The sequence below is a fragment of the Salminus brasiliensis genome, chromosome 12 (genome assembly GCF_030463535.1).
Source record: "Salminus brasiliensis chromosome 12, fSalBra1.hap2, whole genome shotgun sequence".
Lineage (NCBI taxonomy): Eukaryota > Metazoa > Chordata > Actinopteri > Characiformes > Bryconidae > Salminus > Salminus brasiliensis.
In genome coordinates, this window is record NC_132889.1 from 12,244,855 (window position 1) to 12,259,641 (window position 14,787).

At 40.8% G+C, this 14,787-nt stretch overlaps 1 protein-coding gene across 3 annotated transcripts in view; it reads left to right on the forward strand.

The window, feature by feature from the left end:
* The window catches only part of prkcab (protein kinase C, alpha, b), a 195,610-nt gene that overhangs the window by 57,352 nt on the left and 123,471 nt on the right, over nt 1-14,787 (forward strand). For 2 of the 3 annotated variants that reach the window (XM_072694130.1, XM_072694131.1), the window contains exon 3: nt 13,763-13,845. In XM_072694130.1, the coding sequence (XP_072550231.1) occupies nt 13,763-13,845 (83 nt within the window). Of the gene's footprint in view, nt 1-13,653; nt 13,675-13,762; nt 13,846-14,787 lie in introns of those variants that run through there. The other variant, XM_072694132.1, reaches the window with a different exon arrangement.

Genomic DNA, 14,787 nt, shown 5'->3' on the forward strand with positions numbered 1-14,787 from the left:
AGAGGTTTCCAGCGGTGTTAGATTAGACACAGCTAATCCACGCTTCCAGGGCTACAATAAACTTGTGTGTGTTGCTGTGTGTGTGTGTGTGTGTGTCTGTGAGAGAGAGAGAGAGAGAGAGAGACAGAGAGACAAAGAGTGAGTGAGTGAGTGAGCCAGAGAGAGATAGATAGAGGTGTAAATACATGATAGGCTCTGTAAGCTGCTCTTTTGTTGCGGCGGCTCTTTATCGGCTGCCCTCGCTAGTTTCACTCCGGCTTGGGAATCAAAGCCTGCAGTAATTAATGCTAACTGGCCCAGCGCGCCGCACTGCAACCATTTGTTACTGGAGCTCCAGTATTACAGAGCTCTAAATAGGGATTCTCCATGGCAGCAAACATGTTATTATAGAGGGGAGTAGAAGATCTCTTCGCTCTTCATCATTCGGTTTAGCGGCTCTGGCGTCAGCTAGTGTTGGTTAATTCACAAGTAAATCATCAGTCTGTCACGACAGTTGAGTGAATCAGCTGTCTGTGGTGCCTTTTGTGTTTAATGTCATGTCAACATTCGATTCAGGTGTCCGTCTATATTCTCCTCGCCCCAGATTGATCAGTCATTGCTTTCACTTCCATCACTTAGTAGTTTAAACAAAATCAAACGTGACTTTTGCTGTGAAGCCTGCCCCAAAAACAGTGGTGATAGAAGGCTTTTTTTAAAACGTGTTTTCTAGGGATTTTTTTTTTTTTTTTTTTCAATTGGAAAGGGAAAATAATAATAATAGAAGGCTGGGGGTAGGGTTGGGCAGTATTTAAAAACATTCCAGTATCTCAAAATTATGACAGGTCTGATGTGTCAGATTTCTGTTCTGTGTCTTTGTAGTTCACGGCCAAATAAGCCGTTTCCCCTATGTGCATTTAACAGAGCCACAGATAGGGGGCGATGTGGGAGCCCCGTAGTTATTTTGAAAAGGAGAATCAAGCAAACCTGGATATCGAGTGTGCCTAAAAACAGTTAAAAACATTCGGAAGACCATTCCCTTCACTCTGCACTCTCAGATATGCTGCTTTATCCTCTAAACCTGTGATTTGAACCTCGATTAGCTGGAACACGGACTGTGCTGTGGCGTTTAGCGCACAGAGCTGGGCAATATGGCGACATTTTATCGTATCGTGTTGAATTTTGTTACATTTGTTATTGTGATAACAATATGCTTTTCTAAGCATATTGAGGAAAGTGTTAGTTCTTAATAAACACAGATCAGCTGCAGGTTTCATTACAAAGGGGTGTAATTAGACTGGTTTAATTAGATGCAGTGCAGCAGATGTTGAGTATAAAGCACTGTATTCAGTCTGGGAAAGTATCTGAATAGTATTACATATATTGTGGTAAATATCATGCATCACGAAAAAAAAAAGTCTTTAAATATCGTCACATAGTATTTTTACCATATTGCTCAGCTCTTTCTGTGAGCAAACTGATTTTTTTTTTTTCAGTTTTAAAATAAGGTGGTACAAAGACAATACTTTAAAACAATATGGCAATATTTTTAAAAAGTGCACACCGCCCAACCTGAGTTGAGTTGAGGGAACCTGAGTTTTGTGTCGGATGGGTTGTGGAGGCTGCCTTTTTTTACAGGAGCTAGCTAACAAGTACAGTGTTTAATGTTGAAAATCAGTTTACATCTACATGAAGTAGACATTTCTTGTCATTGACATAGACATTGTCAGTCGATGATGCATCCTCATGTTCATTTGTGGTTCAAAACCTAGCTAACATCAGATGTCAGAGAAGCTAATAACTAACATATATAGGCTAGAGTAGTTAGCTAATGTCAGTAAGAGCACTTTTGGATCGATAGAAACTTTAATGGAGGCCATTTCTGTCCCTGCTTTGACAGCACAGTATGGGGAACTATGGGGAAGTTTGTAGTCCAGACTAATCTGTTGACCTTGAAGGGGTGGAATACTTTTGCGAGGCACTGTACATAAAAATAAAGAGAGGCTTTTAAATGAATGTGATGGAGGCATATTTGTGTGTGTGTGTGCAGGTGTGACTTGTGACTTAATGTGGTTTTAATATATTTATATATATATATATACAGCTTTCATAAACAGAAGTGTAGCTGCTAGTGTGTGACTAAGTCCTTTCAAGTGACTGCTCTTCTCTGTCTTTTACACTCTGCTGGCCTATCACACTTCACTCCCCACCTGTGAATCAAGCTGAAATGTGAGCTCCACTTCTCAACCTCTGGAATATATATATACACACGGAGGGAGGGAGGGAGATAGAGAGAGAAAGAGAGAGAGAAAGAGAGAGAGAGAGAGAGAGAGAGAGAGAGATGTGCTTAGTTCAGGGTGTCTAGTCAGCGAATAAACTGTGAAAGAGTGGGTGACAGGAGAGGAGAAGGGATTAAGCAGTACATCCGCCCACGCACACATGCACACACACTCACACACACAGAGTAAATGCCCCAAAGCTCGACAGGGCTAGTTCGAGGACTTCTAGACAGGCAGTTTAAGCCTGCTTTTCCTCAGTGTTTTAGCATCTGCTTCAGCTTCTTCTCAGTTAAGAGGTCCGCACCATCTCTCACAGCAGAGCTGCAGCTCACTGGGGCTCTGTGAGAGCAGTGATGAGTAAAACTCCTCAGATCAGCAATGATCAGCACTGTCAGGGGCATGAAGGCCACAAAAAAGCTGACCCACTCCAAGCTCAGTCCATCTCAGCAGTGACCGTTAGGCCTACTTTTAAAAGTCATCCGTTAATAATTTACCAACAACACAAAGTTTTGTAAAGGATGTATTTTTGAAGAAAAAAAAACTAAAAGAATAAAAATGGTTCAGGTACTGAGGTCTGAGGCTAGTATTAGAGTGAGGCTTAAAAATGTTGTCAACAAAATGCGCCAATATAGGAATTCCAGGCCACTGTTGATTTGTTTGCAGTTGTAAGTTGTATTACCCACTTATACTTATATATGTATATATATGTATATATATATATATATATATATATATATATATATATATATATATATATATATATATATATATATACACTGTGTGCAGAATTATTAGGCAAATGAGTATTTTGATCACATCATCCTTTTTATACATGTTGTCCTACTCCAAGCGCTATAGGCTTGAAAGCCAACGAACAATCAGGTGATGTGCATCTCTGTAATGAGAAGAGGTGTGGTCTAATGACATCAACACCCAAAATAAGGTGTGCTTAATTATTAGGCAACTTCCTTTCCTTTGGCAAAATGGGTCAGAAGAGAGATTTGACGGACTCTGAAAAGTCAAAAATTGTGAGATGTCTTGCAGAGGGATGCAGCAGTCTTGAAATTGCCAAACTTTTGAAGCGTGGTCACCGAATAATCAAGCGTTTCATGGCAAATAGCCAACAGGGTCGCAAGAAACGTGTTAGGAAAAAAAGCCGCAAAATAACTGCCCATGAATTGAGAAAAAACAGAATCTATGGATGGAAGGCTTTTGAGTGTCATGGTAAAGAAAGGTGGCTATATTGGTCACTGATTTGGTTTTGGTTTTGTTTTTGAATGTCAGAAATTTTTATTTCTAAATTTTGTGTTATATTGGTTTACCTGGTGAGATGGGTATATATTTGTTTTTTATTAAGTTGCCTAATAATTCTGCACAGTAATAGTTACCTGCACAAACAGATATCCTCCTAAGATCTAATCAAATCTAAAAAAAACCCACTCCAACTTACAAAAATATTAAGCTTTGATATTTATTAGTCTTTTGGGTTGATTGAAAACATAGTTATTGTTCAATAATAAAAAAAGAATCCTCTCAAATACAACTTGCCTAATAATTCTGCACACACTGTATATACTTATATAATACTTATATATACTTATACACACATATATTTTTTTAAGTTAGAAAAAGGTGCCTGTAAGCTAAACAGTTTGACCTTAAGGACCTTACTGTACTTTTGAGACTGCATTCATGTTGCCACAGTGCACCGGAGGAGAGCTTATCCTTGTTTGCTTATGCTTCAAATGTTTTGGTTTGTGCTGTTAAAATGGAAATTTGTGGGGGTTTTTTATTTAGAAGTTAGTAAGTCATGATGTCTCAGTGAGTAATGTCACTCAGTTCTCCATCAGCATCCAATCTGCACCACAATAGTAATGATTCTTTTCTCAAAAATGCCACCAGCTCAAATGACGATTCTTAAGTGGGGATCAATTTTTGCTGACTGACGACCAATACCGGTGTGGTCCGATCTTGGGTGAGACGTACTGTTAACTAACGCTAGTAAACCCCAATAGAATCACTTTATTATTACTGAATGGTTTTAACATATAATTAAACAATTAGACGTAATCAGACATTCTGTTTGGAAGCAACTTTTCCAGTCTGGCTGACCTACTTGACCATTCAGTTCCTAGTTCCTTTAAAACGCTGCAGTCAAATCACGTGTGTGTGTGTGTGTGTGTGTGCATCTGTTGAAACAACAATCTGTCTGTCTGCACATCTACTGATGTGTAATATCTATTTTTATAGTGTGGTGAATTTCCCAGGGTAGTCACACTCTTTTACAAGTGAGCCTGACTGAATTAGCTACGAAGCTACGGCTTTTCTTTAGCATGTGTGCATAACCCTTCCTTTCTGTTCTGGACACACTGTTCAGTTCTTGTTTTGAACCAAAGAAAAGAGTGCGGTTCTCCAATGGTAGAATAGAGCATTTTTATGATAGTTTCCTTTCTATGCAGGCATAATTTGAGAGTAAAGGCGGGGTGGGTGGGATATGAGCTAGGGATAAAATGGAATAGCATTTCTTTCTTGTTGCACAAGTAACTTACAACCAAATTGGGTGGTTTTGACAGCTCGGACCTAAATGGCAGAAAATAGACATGCGTTTTATGGAGGAGTGGTTTAAATCATGCTCTTCTGACATATTAACTAACAATCTCTTTTAACTGCAGTTCTGTGTACTGTTTGGCGTTGCTGTGTCACCTTTACAACAAAGCTCAAAGCTTATAGCTATGCTGAAGTTGCCCTCTTACCCAGACTTTCCATTCCAATCGGGTATTAGCTTTTAAAGTTACAATCATCTTGTAGCAGAGTGCCTTCTGGCATCCTCTAGGCGCCATTAACAGACATGATTCTCAGCTACGGCGGTGAGGAACCTTAAATAGTACATCAAAATGTACATTTCAACAGCAGAACAGAACTCCTGCACTATTTAAGGTGGGATGGAGAAGCCAACTTCAGCCTTTGTCTTGGGTGCCATAACATCAATGCACTTTTCAGGTAAAAAAAAAATGTAACAGAAAATGTTCTCACTGCCAAAGCTGTGAATCATGTCTGCTAATGGCGCCTAGAGGACTCCAAGAGGCACTCTGCTACAACTGGATTGGATACCCCTCAAAAGTGCCTGGATCTGCCCCAATCCCAATCCACTTAATCAGATCGTTGGATCCTTATTCTTAAAGCACTGAAACAGCATGACTGAACAGATATATTTCTGATGATATAGGGGGCCAGCTTCACAGAAAAAGAAAAAATGCAAGTAGTCTGACTCACAAGGAAGAACAAATTAGCCATTTCTGCTGACCTCACTGTTTCAGCAATCTCCGCTTACTGGATCTGGTTGCAATGAAGCTCCTCAATCTCTCTCTTCTCAGCATGAAACGAAAACACATCAATCCCCTTTCTGCAATATTCGCTTCAGCTTTCATCAGTTTTCTTGGATGTACTAGGTTGCCCATGTGTGATACTCTGAAACGATGACAGTTTCTGTTTTCTTGGCTCTGTGTTTCAGACTGGTTAAAATAGGGAATGCCATCTTTAATTTCACAGTATTTGCATCTGTACTGTTTAAACGAATAAGAATCACAGAGCCTTTTGTACACTGGCATCTCATATCTATTGCACAATAGATATATTTCAAGTCTATAGATGTAAATATACTCAAATTAAAGCTGGCATTCTGCACTTCAGCTATTCACTTCAAAGCCAGTGCTTTGTAGTACAGAGCCAAAACAGCAACAACAACAAAATTTGGTGAAAAGCTCTGGTTTGGGTCAGAAAAACTGTACTTGCTGTAAGCTGTACTTGCTGGACAGTTGCTGGTCATGTTAACCTCAAAACAAGGACAACAATGTTAGCTTTACCATCAGTTCAAAAAAGTGAACCAAAGAGCAATCTAACCAAACACTCTTTGAGAGACAGAGAAGTCACGGCACCCCTAGAGCATCTCTGCTGGATTCCTAACTCCTCTCATTCAGAGGGTCAGTCTTAGTCCAGCAGGCTGGTAAAAGCCTGCTTGTCAGTAGGGATGTCCCAGTCTGGTCCAGTGAATCAGGATCAGGGGCAAACCAGGTACGTTTTGGGATCACAATTCTAAACTCAATCCACCTCAGATCCTTTATTTCTTTTTCACACTGTGTTCACGTTACTGTTGTAGAGACACCAACAGACACAGCCAGCAGTATGGAGGGACGTTTTCAGAAAAAAGTAAAACTCTTCAGCATGGAACTGTTTTACAGAGGAAAATGAAAACTTGTAAATCACATATTCAGTCTGTAGAACATAAATCTGCAGCTACTAAGCCTACTGTGAGCAACATGGCACCAAAAATCACTCCTACGCTATTTCTGACCCGCAAGTCAATAATTAAACCAGCATTTAACCTTGCATTCAAACCTAGAAAAAGGAGCAGCTACCTTTTCTTACTGCAACACAAAACCAGGGGCTGAATCTCAAGCACCTCCCTGCTTTCTATGTTGTGCCAAAGGTCATGAAATAACTGCTTCTACACCCAAATATGGTTTTAAACACCTCATATGAAGCCATTTCTAGTCAGACCCAGGTTGCATCACTTATGATTTTACATTTACTTCAGAATTTGGAAGAAGAAGCCACAGTCCCATGACATATGTTGCACTATATGAGTAAAGTAGAGAACCATTTGAGTTTCAGCCGTAATGTATTCACAACAACATGACACTATTCCGGTAAGTATTCAACAAATCAAAATTCGCATGTATTAAAAATTAAGTCGTTTCTTCACAGCATCTTAAAATAACATGTAGCCAAATCAGCAGAGAGCAGAACAGTCAAACTGGATCAATATAAAAAATTACTAATTATTTTATTACTAACTAATAATTAATAATAGTTTACAGAAAGAAAACTGTGTAATAACTGTGTAACATGTTGTCTAAATTGTTTGGTTTTATCATGTTTAAAAATTCAAAGACCAGATCGGATCGATATCAGCCAGTACTCAGGTAGTCAAATGTCAGTCGATATAATACCTTTTTTTATCCCGAAGCTTGTCATTAACTTTAACTATATTGTGAGGGTAAGGAGGTTAAAATCTCAGTATTAATTTGGATACACTTTTGTTTAACTCACATCAACACTTTAAAACCTTGGAGCTATTTAGAGGTAGATTTGCTTATGTGATTCAGCTCATTGTCCTGCTGCATAACCCAACTGTGCTTGAGGGCAACTGACGGGCAGACATTCTCCTTCTGAATTTTCTGATAAAGAGCACAATTCATGGTTCCATCACTTATGACAACTATCCAGGTCTTGCAGAAGCAAAGGAGTCCCAGACCATCATGCTACCACCACCAAGTTTGACTGCTAGTATTGTGTTCTTATGGTGAAAAACAGTGTTAGCTTTACTCCAAATGTAACAAGACCCATATCTTCCAAAATAGTTCCACCTTTGACTCATCAGTCCACAGAATATTATCCCAAAAGTCTTGGGGGTCATCTATAGATGTTTTATTTTGTTTTGTTTTTTGTTTGTTTTGGGTTTTATTTTTGGCAAACACAAGACAATTCTTTGTGTTCTTTTTGGTCAGTGGTGGTTTGCGATTTCCAGTACTCTCATGGATGCCATTTTTGCTCATTGTTTTTCATATTGTGGAAGCATGTACTGTACATTTACCTGAACAGAAGTATGATATGAGGCAAGAAGTTCTTTAGATGTTCATCTGGGTTATTTTGCAACCTCCTGGATAGGTCATTGATGTGTTCTTTGTGACATTTTGGTTGGCCAGACATTCCTTGAAAGGCTCACTGCTGTTGAAAGTTTTCTTCTTCTGTGGATAATAACTTTCACTGTAAGTCCCAGAGTCTTAGTAATGGCTTTGTAAACCCTTCCAGATTTTAATGAATGCTTTGCATCTGTATTTGAATCTCTATAGAACAGGCTGCTTTTTCACATGGGAGATATAGATTGTGAAATAAGCTTCATCTTAAATCAAAGTTATATAATTATCATTTAATATCTGTGTTGTGTGTTTACTCATGTTGTCTGTATAGTATGTAATCTGAAACATTTGAAGATGACAGGTATGGCAATATGAAAAAGTACTTTCTCACAGCACTGTATTTCAGTTTAAAATGAAGAGAATAAAGCTCTGGCAGTAGTTGTTATGTGTAGAAGAGGTTTTTACCACGTCATACACAGTTGTTTATGTCACTGGCTGCACTTTGAAAAGGTCAGCAGCAAACTAGGTCAAAGTTTAGTGAGGCAAACAAACCAAACGGCAAAGCAGCACTGTGCACTGTGTTCAAGGTTGTGCCACATGAAAGTGAGCTGCACTGTTCTCTCAAACAACAGCATAAGCAAACAATGCATTATCTGCATTGTCCTTAGTGCATTATCTGCATTTTTTTTTCAAGACCATTATCTGCATTCTGTCATGCTTTATATCTGTGGATGTCAAGCCTCTAATATATGCATTTATCTCTTCTTCTTATTGATGCTCCATCTCCTAAATAAATGTCCTAAATAAACTGCAACCTGTGCATAATGCAGTGACCAGTTACATAGCTCACACTTCTTCACTTTCATAACTGCATTATTGTAAGCATATTGTTAAAATTAACATCAGTTGTATAGGCTCCAAAAAAGAGAATATGCTCTAGAATAAGAATTTGTCAAATCAAAATGTCACCAAACAAAAAAAATATGAATGAATAATACATCTAGTGTTCAAGGGACTAAGGATATGCACAGGTTATCCGTGCTGTACCTGTTCACTAATGGAGTAGTACTTTTTGCACATAAGGGGCTAATCACACTGTCCTGACCCATAAATCAGAAATGTTATGTCCTTCTTTCTTTTGCTGTCTGCCTTCATCTCTAGCTCTGGTTTGCTAGTCATTCCTACAACCAGGCTTCTTTTTTTCCCAATAAGACTTTTTTTGTCATTGCCTTTAATGCAGTTTCATGGCTTTGAATGGATTTTTTTTATAGATTCTCAAAAAAAAGTTTTACAATGTTCACACAGTCAACCCCAAAATAAATATGTGTATATTAAAAATAATGTGTTTACTGTGTATCTATGTAGCACTTGGTATCTGCCAACATGGCACCATCTAATTAAAGCCAGCTTTCCTTTTATGGTGGAATGGATAATTTAATGATTAATTCAATTATGAATTATTGAATATATATATACATATTTATACAGTCAAGCTAGGTGCAAGGCAATATAATACAATACTGTAAGCAAGACAATATATAGTCTTTTTTAGCAGTGTAGTTTTAACTATAGTGATAAAATAAACCCCACTGTCTACCACTAATCTTTATATGTAAGCTTTCAATAAAAAATATATAGTGTGTTTTTTAAAAAATCGATACAATATTGCAAAATGTACTATTGTGATGCTATATATAAATGTATCAGTATTTTCTTATACTCCTAGTTGACAGGTATAAATACAGCAAAGAAAGAGTACCTGAAAATTTATTGATTGTTAATGTATTTTTTTTAATGTTCACTTTATGAGAGAACAGCCACAAACTCATATTTTAGCTATTAATACTTGTACTTTCTACTTATTTAGGCAGAGGAGTATTTATTTATTTATTTATTTATTTATTCCAATGCAGTATAATCAGAATTAAAATACAGATAAATGGAAATGGTTCCCTCTGTTGAGTGTACTGTTTGATACCTGCACTGAATTGAGAAGCTTGTACTGAACAATACAATAAGATGTGCTGTACCGGTTTTCACTCTGTACTGTTCTTAAGGAGTCTTAATGTGTTTGAGGAAAACAGGATTAACAGACTATAGGACTATATATGCCCGCTCGGTGGGAAGGAGGTTGAGGTTGGGCCAGTAGTGAAAATATCATGTGGACCGAAACAGTCCCCTGTGGGTGGGCTTTGTTTGTGTGAGGAGGCGTCATGGAGCGGCCCGTTCTAGGAGGCAGAGGACACATTCAGGTGTGTTTACCTGTGCTACACTGCCACAGGGGGTATTGATTGGTCAATCCGCATTACACCTGACATAGTTTTCAGAGAGGCCATACACAGAGGAAAAAGGAAAGGTCACGCAGAGTGGTTTTAACACACACTGGCCTGCATGTTCTAACACACACACAACTTTAATCAAATCAGTCAGTGCTCTTCTCAAGTGTATGTGACCATTCAAAAGTTTGGAAATTGACAGTAAATTGTCCTAATTTTCCTAATAGTATTGTCCTTTTTCTAATAGTATAAAATTAGTACAGTGTCCGTAATAACAACCAACAATAAACAGCTGCATAATAAATAATTAACTAGGGAATACAGTTAGAAGAACACAGTTTTGGAGGGTTTCTGAGTGGAAGAGGGTGTCCTTAGCAATAGAGTGTATGTTGGAGAAAGTGTTTCTGTGAGAAAAAGTTGCGGTGTCTTAGTGTGGGATAGAGAGAACCTAAATTAAAAGTCTGAGTGAGAGAAATAAGGTGTGTGAGCATGAGAAAGAGTGTGTCACAGAGAGAGAAAGAGTGTCTGAGCGTGAGAGGGTATCTAAGTGTGAGAGAGATGGTGTCTGAGCGTGAGAGATGATGTCTGAGAATAAGAAAGGGTGTCTGAGGGCGAGAGAGGGTGTCTGAGCATAAGAGAGGGTGTCTGAGCATAAGAGTGGGTGTCTGGGCGTGAGAGAGTATCTTAGCGAGGGAGAGAGGGTCTCTGAGCGTGAGAAGGTGTCTGAGCGTGAGAAGGTGTCTGAGCGTGAGAGATGGTGTCTGAGCATAAGAGAGGATGTCTGGGCGAGAGAGGGTATCTTAGCGAGGGAGAGAGGGTCTCTGAGCGTGAGAGGGTATCTTAACATAAGAGATGATGTCTGAGCATAAGAGATGATGTCTGAGCATAAGAGAGGGTGTCTGAGGGCGAGAGAAGGTGTCTGAGCATATAAGAGGGTGTCTGAGGGCGAGAGAAGGTGTCTGAGCATAAGACAGGGTGTCTGGGCGTGAGAGAGTATCTTAGCGAGGGAGAGAGGGTCTCTGAGCGTGAGAGGTGATGTCTGAGCATAAGAGAGGGTCTCTGAGCGTGAGAAGGTGTCTGAGCGTGAGAAGGTGTCTGAGCGTGAGAGATAGTGTCTGAGCATAAGAGAGGATGTCTGGGCGAGAGAGGGTATCTTAGCGAGGGAGAGAGGGTCTCTGAGCATGAGAGGGTATCTTAACATAAGAGATGATGTCTGAGCATAAGAGATGATGTCTGAGCATAAGAGAGGGTGTCTGAGGGCGAGAGAAGGTGTCTGAGCATATAAGAGGGTGTCTGAGGGCGAGAGAAGGTGTCTGAGCATAAGACAGGGTGTCTGGGCGTGAGAGAGTATCTTAGCGAGGGAGAGAGGGTCTCTGAGCGTGAGAGGTGATGTCTGAGCATGAGAGAGGGTGTCTGAGGGCGAGAGATGGTGTCTGAGCATATAAGAGGGTGTCTGAGCATAAGACAGGGTGTCTGGGCGTGAGAGGGTATCTTAGCGAGGGAGAGAGGGTCTCTGAGCCTGAGAGGTGATGTCTGAGCATGAGAGGGTATCCTAGCTAAAGAGAGAGGGTGTCTGAGTGTGAAAGATAGTGTCTGAGCATAAGAGAGGGTGTCTGAGGTGAGAAAGGTCTCTAGACTAGAGATGGTGTCTGAGCGAGAGAGAGAGAGAGGGTGTCTGACTGAGAGAGACAGGTTGACTGAGTGTAAGAGCACCCTGACTGAGAGTGTGTCTGAGAGACACTGAGAGAGTTCCTGAGCAAGAGAGAGAGAGAGAAAGATTGTGTATCCAAGTGAGAGAGAGAGGGTGTCTGAGCGTGAGAGAGTATCTGACAGAGAGAGAGAAAGAGAGAGAGACAGGTTACCTGAGCGCAAGAGGATGTCTGAGCGAGAGAGAGAGAGCAGGAGTCTGAGAGAGGAGAAAGAGGGCGTATTTTATTGTAGGAATGGAAGGGTGGATGTTAACACAGGCAGACAGGGATTGCTCCCAGGGGTCCAATTCCAGTGTAATGTATTCCTGTGGATGTACAATAGCAGAGTGTGCAGAATAGCTGCTCAGGTGTTCTTGGTGTCTCCTCGATCTTGCTGTACTGGAGCACGTTTTGTCACTGTGAGGTCTTCCACAGGCCTTGACAGGTTTTCATATCACTGGACAAATAATGTTTGCTGATACATGCTTCATAATTGGATTGCCAGTAACAGTCATCAGTCATACTCTGTCAGCCATCGGCCAAAATTCCCTCCTTCCATTTGCGCGTGACTCCTCAAGCGTGTCTCCTGTATGTTGCCAATGATGGCTGTGTAACTAAAGCATCATTAAATACACACACATATATCAGCTCATACTCTAGCTCAAGCTGTAGATTGTAGCCTCAGCTGTGTGTGGGCATTCGTGTGTGTGTGTGTGAGTGTATATGTGTGTGTGTGTGTGTGTGTGGCAGTGACGAGCCTGTTGATCCAGGGTCTGGATAGCTTGGAGCGATTCCCGGAGCTCCCCTATTGAAGCGAGGTATTTGAGTTGGTAATGCTGCCGTTGCTGTCGATGCCTGTCCAAAGCAGAGCCATTTACAGGGTGTCTGCCATCTCCGCACGTAGCTCACTGCTGCCAGCGCCTTGTGACACACTACACACTTTCACAACAGCTATTTCCCCATGCTTGCAGTGCACTGACTGATAAGGTGGATCATTCTCAGCACTGCAGGGACACTGACATGGTGGCGGTGTGTTAGTGTGTATTGCTCTGGTACAAGTGGCTTAGACACAGCAGTGCTGCTGGAGTTTTTAAACACTGTGGTCACATACTGTCCACCACTACCTAGCTGCTCCACCTTGTAAAGTCAGAGACAGAAGCTCATCCAATGGTTAATTCCATTTGATCCGCTTCAAGACTGTGGTCAGTTTCTGTAGGCAGTCCACTGGGCAGTTTCAGGTGGCGAAATAGTCAGTACCTGGCTAGATGTGGTGTTTCCAATGTATCCAGCTGCTGCTGAAGATTCCTTTGGCATGCCAATGTAATTTAGCTAAAGGAATGTACATACCTACTGTTTGTGTATGTATTGTACAGTATCTGTGTCTGTGTGTGTGTGTGGGACTGAGAGCAGCTGGCAGATACTGCAGATGCAATATGAAATATGCCAGCACTCTTGCTGGAGCCACTTGTTATTAGCTACACTGCTGCAGAGCAGAACAGTAAATCTAATTTAACTTTCTCTCTCCCATCTGTTGATGCTTGCGTCTGTCTGTGTGTTTGTGATTTTGCAGCAAAGCATACTTCTTCGGCCCCATCCACGGGTATCCGGATATTTTGGAAAGCATAGGTTTTCATAAGCTTGTCATTCAACCTGCAAACCGAAGCAAAATGCTGCACGTATTGAGACTGAACGTGTCCCAGGCAATAATAATAGGACTCTTTGGGCAAGACTCCTAACTCTACATCCACCTACCTGGGTACCATGATTCAAATACAGGCCATGAAAATGACAGCCAGTGATAATTCACAGCATGCTTTATGAATTTCTTCTCCTCTCTTTTGCAGTGTGCTGTTTCGTGGTCCACAAAAGGTGCCATGAATTCGTCTCGTTCTCCTGTCCAGGGGCTGACAAGGGGCCAGACACAGATGTAAGTAAAAAACACATACACACAACACTACAATTCCCATTGCTCCATATCACACCTGTCTGCCGAATGGTCACTCAGTGTCAAAGTGGATCAGAGAGAGGCTTTAGAGCTGTCTTGTGGAATAAGGTCCCGGAACCAGGCCAAGCAGATGCCCTGCTTGTCCTTTCCCTCACCCAGCAGTGCAGTCAGATAGAGGGCAGTCAGTCTGAAGGGCTATGGGTCACTTGACCAAACGTCCTCCATATGGGCTGATGGGCACGTGGAATTTTAGCTCAGCGTACATGGTTTGTCACTGGAGGTCAGGCATGCCTCCTCAACCCTGAATGCTTTCTTTATCCACTCACTGTCTACACTGCTGACAGGGATGCATGTAATGGTAAATCTATGAGCAGTTATCCTGTGGACTATGCTTTATGATTGAGCGACTAATCTAAGTAGGGAGGATGCGTCCCAATCGTGTACTGATTACAAATACTAATTAGTTGTTGAGTATGAAGTATGTAGTAAAGATGAAAGTCACGAAGTTCAGTTGGTTTTGAATGTGGTTACGATGGACCAGTTTATCCCACAATTCAGTGCGAAACGGAAAGGTAGGAGCCATTCACGTCTGAAAAAAGGTTTCAGTTACATATGTTGTCATTTTGTGACAATTCATCACTTCCTGTTAGTACAAAACGGGCTATTATGTTAATTTTTTGTGTACAAACCTGCCAAACTCCTGCCAACACTAGCAATATTAGTGTATATTATATACCTTACAGGATTGACGTGTAGTTCGCAATTGGGACGCAGCCGAAGACTTTGTCAGCCATGTTTTGATAGTTAGCTTCTAGCTAACTTCTTTAGCTTTGTGCTGGAGCTTCCAGGCTGGTTGCTATGTGAGCCATGTTTGCTATGTTAGCTTTTAGTTAGGGGTGGGCAATATGGCAAAATTCTATTGTA